At 41.2% G+C, this 9,431-nt stretch overlaps 1 protein-coding gene across 1 annotated transcript; it reads left to right on the top strand.

Moving 5' to 3' along the window:
* Positions 1 to 247: 247 nt before the first annotated feature.
* LOC137611061 (solute carrier family 2, facilitated glucose transporter member 1) lies at positions 248 to 4,545 on the top strand. The gene is made up of 11 exons (XM_068339053.1): positions 248 to 270; positions 565 to 637; positions 949 to 1,047; positions 1,316 to 1,476; positions 1,564 to 1,804; positions 2,267 to 2,429; positions 2,553 to 2,737; positions 2,926 to 3,027; positions 3,205 to 3,306; positions 3,570 to 3,773; positions 4,182 to 4,545. The coding sequence occupies exons 2-11, from the start codon at positions 623 to 625 to the stop codon at positions 4,359 to 4,361; spliced, it is 1,452 nt and encodes a 483-aa protein (XP_068195154.1). The 5' UTR covers positions 248 to 270; positions 565 to 622; the 3' UTR covers positions 4,362 to 4,545.
* Positions 4,546 to 9,431: the final 4,886 nt, after the last annotated feature.

Genomic DNA, 9,431 nt, shown 5'->3' with positions numbered 1-9,431 from the left:
TTACATGTAAAACTCAGGGATGAAGACAGGATCATCTCAGGAACAGCGGTAAGAGAACTTGAAATTATCTATCGATCTATCTTTTATAAAGTTTAGTTTAAATAAAGTTTAATTTGATTTATTTGATATGTATTTTTACTGCATTCTCAAAAGCTGTTGATCTGAATTTTACATGAGCCACTTTAGTAGGATGTAAAAACTGCTTTTTTAAAATCTCTTTTTCAATTCTTTTTTCGCACAAGATGAGCAGCTTGTTTTGAAGCACAGCAGGTAAGCTGACATGAAAATGAAAAGTAACTATGCAAATATGCAAATTTACTAATTAATCTGTCATGAAATTCATTATATCAATATTCTGAAGACTAGATTCTGTATTTTCAAGAACACAGGACGTCAATCATTTAAGAAAACATTTCATTTTGCCCAAAGACCACTTAACCATCTAAAAGTATTATAAGTTTAGGAACGATTTCTTTTAATGCGTGTTAGTTTGATTGGTGTAACAACTATATTATCACATCACGGTACAGGGCTGGTGTTTTCTATCTCTTTTTTTCTCAGCAGAGTCACCCAGAAGACAATAAATGCCCCAGCATATTTTGAGGGAGTGATACCCAAGCCAATGGTGTCCCAGGAGGTTTGTTTGCTTTCGCCTCTTCTCCCACAGCTCCACATGGTCTCGCTGCACCAGGCCTGACACTCACTTGTGGTTAATTAAAATTCCGTACATCTTGGCAGTGTGTGAAAATACCGTGGTTCCGGCCATCTTTGACCTTTACATATAGTCATAGGGTCACTTGTGATAGGAGGGCAATGACAGGTTATGAGACTGGTCACGAAATCCATATGAAATTTCTGTATAATAACAAATTTTATGCACTCGTGCTCAATATAAATGAGTCAAAGCATTCATTTGTTATTAGTAAATTCATCTTTATGCTGTTACAGAGCCATCTGACAGCCACGCTCCTCACCTCCATCCTGGCGGCAGTGCTCGGCTCCCTACAGATTGGCTACCACACTGGAAATGTCAACGCTCCAGCTAAGGTGGGCCGGAGAACATGGGGGGGGATCGGTTGATAATTTAAATAGTTAAATAACATCATCCTCGGAGTCTTCATCCTCTCACGTAAAATTGAAGCAGAAAAGTAATCAACACCTTCATACAGATCTGTGGGGGGGGGGGGGTTAAGCCTGTGCTCCATCCAATCAGAGAATTTCATGAAAATCTGTATCGCAATTTTTACGTAACTGCAGTATAACTGTGTTCGATAAATGATATGAATTTTTGTATTGTGTGTTTACAACGGCTCAGATCATTGAAGAGTTTTTTAACCACACCTGGAGAGCCAGGCACAACCAATCGATGTCAGATCACAGTCTGACTCTCCTGTGGTCGCTCTCTGTCAGCATTAAAGATTTTGGAGCCTTGCTGGGTTCGTTGGGAGTCAAGTATCTTGCGGATTCTTATGGCAGGTAAAAAAAAAAAAAATCCAAAAACTAGATCATATCATTTCCATTATGTCTGTGATTGTTTGGGTATTTCTCTTTGTTCCCCTCCAGACGTAATTCCATTCTTATTGTGAACTGCCTCTCTGTGGCCGGGGCGTGTCTCATGTCTGCCTCCAAAGCCAGCGAGTCGTTTGAGATTCTCATCCTGGGACGGTTGTTGTTTGGACTCTTCTGTGGCCTGGTGATGAGTCTCAATCCGCTCTATATCCAGGAAATGTCCCCTACGAACCTGAGAGGGGCCTTTGCAACCCTCAACCAGGTCTCTTTTGCTACAGGCATCCTGGTGGGAATGGTGAGGGCTATTCTGTATCCAGATAAAGACGTTTATCCAATAACTACGCATATTTCGTCACTGCTTGCATTGAGTCCATAAATGGGAATGTAGGGAATCCAATAGGACAACTCTGACAGAAAGGCGGGGTACACCCCAGATGATTTGTCTCTTATTTTACTCTAATAAACCAAAGAAAAAGAGATTTCGTACAACCTGGGTAGATAAATGAAAAAACTTGAATTATGGATCTAAAATGCAGTTTGCTTTAGTTGTCGTTGGTAACCTACTGTTTAACGTACTGCAGTGACGGCCCTCCAATTTATGGCCTGCATTTGTTTTGATTGCAAATTCAGTTTAAAAGTGTTTTCCTTGAATCTATTCCTAACTTAAATGATTTCATATTTTGTATTTAATGTTTCGTGGCAGGACATGACACTTTGGTCACATGATCACACGTCATATCATACTTGTGCGCTGCAGGTTGCTGGTCTGGAGACGGCGTTGGGTACAGAACACCACTGGGCCATGATGCTGTCCCTGTCCCTGATCCCAGCTCTGGGTCAGTACCTGGTTTTGCCTTTCTGTCCCAAGAGCCCCCGGTACCTACTCATCAACCAGGGAGAAGAGAAGAAGGCAAAGGACGGTGGGTTTCACCAATGAGCTGGCCGGGTCACATTAACCCTGAAAAACTGGATTATCACAGAGGTGTCCACACCAACACCTAGAGGGGATAGATCTGAAAAGTAGATGTTGTTTCACCCCGCAGCCCTGCTGAGGCTGAGAGGAAGCACAGACGGGGTGTTAGCTGAACTGGAGGAGATGAAGGACGAGGCCGGCCACACTCAGACCGGAGTCACCATCCACGAGTTCTTCAGGAAACATCGCTACAAGCAGCCAATCATCATCGTCCTTGTCATCAACTTAGGCAGCCAGCTATCTGGATTCAATGCGGTCAGTCTTACAAGGCCTCCTGGTTGTAAATATATTAGTGGTCGTGTAGTATTTTCTCAAGGAATTCATGCTTAGCACATCTTTCCAGGTGGTTCTGAGATTCTGGAGAGGAGCGTTGGAAACTTCCCTTTCTTAAAAACACAAAGATACTCTCTAAGCTAAAATAAATCCACGTTCTTTTCCTTCAGATCATCAATTATTCCACCAAAATGTTCCAAGCCAAGTTTGACGAGGCAAAATACCTGACCTTGGGTGTAGGGGCCGTCAATGTGACCTTCACTTTGGTGGCAGTGAGTGCTAGTCAGTCGTATCATTTTGTATATATTTATATAATCCATCTTAACATTAAATCTACTGTCATATTTAATTTAACAGTGTGAGCCAGAGCAGTATAATGTTGTGTTTTTGTTTCATAAAGAAGGAAATAGTGCGAGCAGAGTCCCCACTGTTTCTTTTTTCCTTCCCAGTTCTACCTGATGGAGCGGGCAGGAAGGAGGAGGCTGCTGCTGACGGGTTTCATCTCCATAGCAGTCTGCAATTTACTCATGACTATAGTGGATTCTGTTCTGGTAAGACTGGCTCCATGTGATTATTGTTATAATTTACACAGGAGTTTTCTGGTTATGCACAGGATGTATTTAATGTAAAAGATATTTGAGGTAGTTGTCTGGGCTGGGAATGGTGTTCACGTGGATCTTCCTAGCTGGGAACTAATTCTTCTAACTCCTACCTCAATAAAATGAGGGTACTACTTTGAAAACAGGCAACATGAGATGAGCTGTGAGTTATGATAAAATCCCTCAAAACGCTGACGTGTTAATGGACTGTGCAGCACCTGATCCCAGAGCTCCGGAGCCTGCAGGTCCTGCTGGTTTTCTGCCTGATCTCAGCCTACGAGCTGGGGCCGGGCCCCATCTCCTGGTTCATCGCTGCCGAGCTGTTCGACCAGCCCGGCAGACCCATCGCCATGGCCTTTACCAGCATGCTCAACTGGGGAGGGAAGTTTGTTCTGGCGCTCCTCTTCCCTCCATTACTGGTGCGTTTTGTCCCATTAGCCAGAGTTAAACCCATGGGGAAACTTTAGTGGTGGGCTCTTGTTTTGCTACTTTCCTTTTTGCCGTTAAACACAAGAGATAAATCTGTTATATCAGCTATATACAGAAGTATGCTAAAAATAAATAGTGTAAATGGTACATATGTGTAAATCTATTTCTATATCAGGTTGGAACAACAGTTATTAAAGTAACAGCACATTAGGGAAACATGAGACCGGTGCCAGGTTCAGGATACTAAATGTTTGTCCTTTTTCCAGAGTGAATGTCTTTTAATGTCTTTTGCGTTTTCCTTTGTCTTTACAAGAGTGTTGGTAATGGTGTTCTTGATCTATTTAACCTAATTACACTATAAAAACTAATACGTCTGTGATTATTTTGCCCACACACAGAAAATCTGTGGCGCGTATGTCTACCTCCTCTTCATGACCGTGGCTCTGTTCGCCTTCATCTTCACCTTTATTCGCCTCCCGGAGACAAAAGGCCGCACGTTTGATGACATCACCGAGGAGTTCAGGGGAGCAGAAGGAATTCTTTTGCATAATAAGACCGGATTTAACACTTTCACCTGACCCATCATTCAGATCTTATTGCACCTTATTGCATCATGTTGATAAAGGATCAGTCCACCCAAAATTACCTGCACGTTTTGCCCAATATTAATGGTAGGTTACAAAAAGTAGATGCACAACTTGCATCAGTGTGTGTATTGTATTATTTTCCCATGTACTTTGCCAGTTCATTAAAAACTGTACAACAGGGATCCTTAATATGTAATGAAAAATTACTCAACAAGACACCTCTTCTTCATCCCGGTCACCATCATTTATAGCACCCTGCACTTGGACTATTCAGATTTTCTTGAAATGCTTTTGTAGTCCTGCTGCACTGACAAGGCAGCCTTCCAGTTCAACAACGGGCTGTGAAATCTCACGTGTTTGAACTGTGAACATTAAGATGTCTGTGAAAACCAACCACAGCTCTGTGAATAAATATTTCATCCCATATGATCTATGACTTCCTCCCACCACCAAAGTCACACAACATAGGTGAATACGTCACTCCAAAATTGTCTGTAGGTGTGAGTGTGAAAGGGTGTTAGTCTAAGTCTGAACATGTGATGACCTGGCAACTTGTCCAGGGTGTACCCTGCCTCTCGCCCAAGGGGAGTGCTGGTTCTAACACTATAAAAAAATACATGACTCTCATTATATTTAAAAAGAATTACATTGAACACAAATTGTTTACTGTGAAATTGCCACTACTAATAAGACTTGAACAAAAGAGCAAAATGATAGCTTATCTGTATTATCATCAAAAAGGCCTCAGTTAATCAGTCTTAATCCTGTTTAGTAAAGGTAATTTAAAATATCATCCACTATGGGGTCTGACTTATTAAACACATTTATTTTGATCACTCTGCAAAACTGTTGGTTTGAAATGGAATATTTGTCAAAAAATAAAAATGAAAGCCCAAAATTGGTAGTTTTTTATGGTTTAAGTATAGAGATGGTAGAGATGTGATACAGACCAACATCCTGTTGAAAGAAAACGGTAGCAAATAAACTAGAACCACGCTAAATGTCTCGGTACACACATGTCTGTGGGTTCTCTCCGGATTCATTCCACCTCCAAAAACACGCAGTTTCGGTGAAGTGGTCATTTCAAATTGCTCGTAGGTGTGAGTGGTTGACTCTCCGCTAAACAACGGCGACGCGTCCAGAGTGCACCCCACCTCTCACCCGTACTCAGCTGGGATATTCTCCAGGAATACCCGTGACCCACAAAGCGGAAGGAGCGGCTGTAGATGAGAAGATTACGGTCGTCTTATCTACAAGAAAATGGATGGATGGATACTTGAAGTTTTTATCACCAGTAGGGGGAGACAAACTTTGTCAAATGACTTCCTGAGAATATTTGGAATACAACCTACAGTAGTACACTGACATACGAGCAACTCCAAGATTTTTGAGATACAAACCAGTCCCTATTTTTGTTTGACATACGAGTTACAAGTCGTGCTTCGGTACGCTACAGCTAGTCGGAGGATGGATACTTTCCCACTCGTTGTCCAGACTATAGACGTACCGTGTGTGTGCTTGTGACTTATGCGTTTCTAGTCATAATTTACTGTTGTGATGTAACTTGCACATAATTATGCACAGGAAGAGTATGCATGTCAATTTGTTGGTAAAAAATAATGTCTTGTTGATAGTTTAGGGTATTCAGGGCTTTTTTTTACAAAGCTGGATTGGATTAAATTGTTTTAGTTATTTTAAATAGGGAAAATTTACGATCTCAGTATATTGAGTTTAGTTTATTGAATTTATTTCTTTCTATGACTAATGAATTAAACTTATTATATATTAGTTAACTGAGTTAAATTCAAAATAGTATATTTAATATATATAAAACAGCAAAAATAACAAATATATGACCCATTCTCAAGCTGAAAGGAGAGAGGTTCTAGTAACATAGTCTGATGGTGAAACATCTTTAAAATAACTTTTCCCAAGAACCTGTGAAAAATGTTATTGTTTTTTGTATTACTAAATACTTAATAATTTCCTAGTTGTACTGATGATTATCAGCTTATGTCATTGAACAACTGATTTATATACGGTGAGTAAATAATTATCAGTCATGTACTGTAGGGGGGGGATGCAGTATTACTTATTCTCCCACTTGCACTCAGGCTGATGATCTTAAAGCAGTGACACACACCTGCCACGCCTCACATCTCTGTCACTACATTCATTTTCACACAAAACTGTTTTGTTCACACAACATGGATGTTCTCTTCAGACTAGACCTCCTCATATCATCAGTCACGTTGCTGTGGACTACAGGTCATTTACATCGCAATCAAAGTTTAATTATTCTCTCATTGAATTTTATTCATTATGTCGGAAATGTTTCAGTGTTAAAATTTTTATTTTGATACAAACAGGTCTGACTGAAGGAAATGTCAACCAGCCACCTATGCTATGGAAGAAAGAGGGTGAAAATGCGACCATCGAGTGCAGCCACACAAAGGGGAGCAGCTATAACCAGATGTACTGGTACAGACAACTGCCTGGAGAAACTATGAAGCATATTGTTTACAATACACCATATAGAAATCCTAAGTTTGAAGAAGGTTTCACGGATGCAAAATTTGCAGTCCAACAACGTGTCTATGACAGAGGGACATTAACAGTGAAGAACCTGGAGCCAGGAGACAAAGGCTGGTATTTCTGTGCTGTGAGTCAACACAGTGATACAGAAGCACGAGAAAGCTGAACAAAAACCCCAGAACACTGTTACCCACTGAATCCCTCATCTCCACAGTAGGGGGACCTCCAATACAATCACACAACATCACAGAGAGCAGCCACCTGTACGTCATCGTATCTCTGTGGTAACATCACCCCCCACACCAGACCGATGGAGTCTCTGCTCTCATCCCACACTGAGGGAACCTCACTTCAGGACGTTGTCATTGTGTTTCCTCTCACTAGGGGGCAGTACAGTATGTCTGTGGTGTGTTGTGGTTGTTCACTGCATGCTGTCCCACCCACCCTGGCACCAGAGGTGTTGACATAAAAAAGAACTGCACAAAAAAGCAGAAATGAGCAGAAGTGTTTCACCTCAGTCACAAACAAGATGTTCAGTGTCCTCTGCTTAGGCCTCAATGTCCTACTTGTTTCAGGTAACAAAGGTTTGAAAGTTGTTTCCTGCAGATTCATCCTCATGTTTGTTCACTGTTATTTCTTTCTATTGCTGAACCTTTCAACAGGTTTGTCTCTCAGCGATCAAGTCCATCAGACTCCAGCTGACATGTACAAGAACCCAGGAGAATCAGCCAAAATAAGTTGTTCACACACAATTGAAAGCTACAATCAAATCCTTTGGTACAAGAAATCCAACACACAGCTTCAGTTATTGGGATATATGTATAGTAAAAGGTCTAATCCAGAGGATGGAGTGAACGTGAGGATTGAAGGAGATGCATCTAAAGACCAGACCTGCACATTAACAGTTGAAGGTCTCACCCAGAGCAGCGGTGCAGTGTACTTCTGTGCTGCTAGTTTACACAGTGAAACATTTCATTGCTCCTCAACACAAAAACCTCCTCACACATCTATTAATTCATCTTTCACAGATCAAAGAACACTGCACCTGGAATAAACCGCTCTAACCAACGTTCATCTATTTTATGTCAATCAGTCATCAAAATAAATGGGGGGGTGGTGGTGGTATGGAGCGATGATGAACACCAAGGTCTGAAGTTCTGGGATTTTTGACTCTGCACCTCCCATTCCCAGAGATGAATGAAAAAAATGACTTTCAGTGGTTTCAGTCCTGAATATTCAAACCTCATTATTTACATCTGCATTAAATGACAGTGGAGTGGATTTCTGTGCTGCCAGTCACCACAGTTCTGCAGATTTACCTCAAATCAACACAAGAACGCTACTCTATGTTCAGGATTTGAACACTTGATGTCAGCCTTGATCTGTTTATTTCTTTGTTTATTTCTGTAAATGTGCTTCTACTTCTAGATAGATAGATAGATAGATTCTAATGCATCTTATTGGCATCAATGTAGGAAGATCATAACAAAATGTTACCTCAAGGCTGATTCCAGTTAGACCAGGGAAACACCTGTTGTCATAAAACCCAACTTGTCCCACATGAGCAAGCGATATAGTGCCAAAAGTAAGAAAAGAAACTTCATTTTAAAAGGCAGAAACCTTGAGAAGAACCCAAGACTCACAGTGGGCAGCTATCTGCCTTGATTGGTTGAGTAGAGAAAGAGAGAAAAAGACTGAGCCAACAACAGAGATGGAGAGACAAAAACAGAGGGAGCCAACCCAAGGGAGATGTAATCTCTCAATCTGGATACTGTCAGAACATAAGATGCTGTGTTCTGAATCGGCTTAGGATGTTTAATATATTTTTGTCGCGGCAACCTGACAGTCATGAAATGTAGTAATCCAGCCCGACGTGACAAAACCTGTACTACCTTTTCTGCATCTTGTTTGGCTATTATGTGCCTGATTTTTTTTCAATTTTGCCAAGGTGAAACAATGCAGTCCTTGAAATATTTTTGTTTTGGTCACTGAAGGACGGGTCCTGATTCAAGATAACCCCCAAGTTATTGACAGTGGTGTCCATGGATAAGGCCGATCACATCACTGGAACAAGCATTTGACGTTGACATTGTGTTTCCTGTCACTAGGGGGCAGTACAGTATGTCTGTGGTGTGTTGTGGTTGTTCACTGCCTGCTGACCTCATCCAACCCAGCAGCAGAGGTGTTGACATTAAAAAGAACGGCAAAAAACAGGAGAAGAGAGCAGAGGTTTTTCCATTTCAGTCACAAACAAGATGTTCAGTGCCTTCTGCTTAGGCCTCAATGTCCTACTTGTTTCAGGTAACAAAGGTTTTAAAGTTATTATCTGAAGACTCATCCTCATGTTTGTTCACTGTTGTGTCTATTTATTGCTGAACTTTTCAACAGGTTTGTCTCTCAGCGATCAAGTCCATCAGACTCCAGCTGACATGTACAAGAACCCAGGAGAATCAGCCAAAATAAGTTGTTCACACACAATTCAAAGCTACGAGCAAATCCTTTGGTACAAGAAATCCAACACACAGC

The sequence above is a fragment of the Antennarius striatus genome, chromosome 17, assembly GCF_040054535.1.
Source record: "Antennarius striatus isolate MH-2024 chromosome 17, ASM4005453v1, whole genome shotgun sequence".
In the NCBI taxonomy this organism is placed as follows: domain Eukaryota; kingdom Metazoa; phylum Chordata; class Actinopteri; order Lophiiformes; family Antennariidae; genus Antennarius; species Antennarius striatus.
This window is presented reverse-complemented; position numbering and strand designations above follow the sequence as displayed.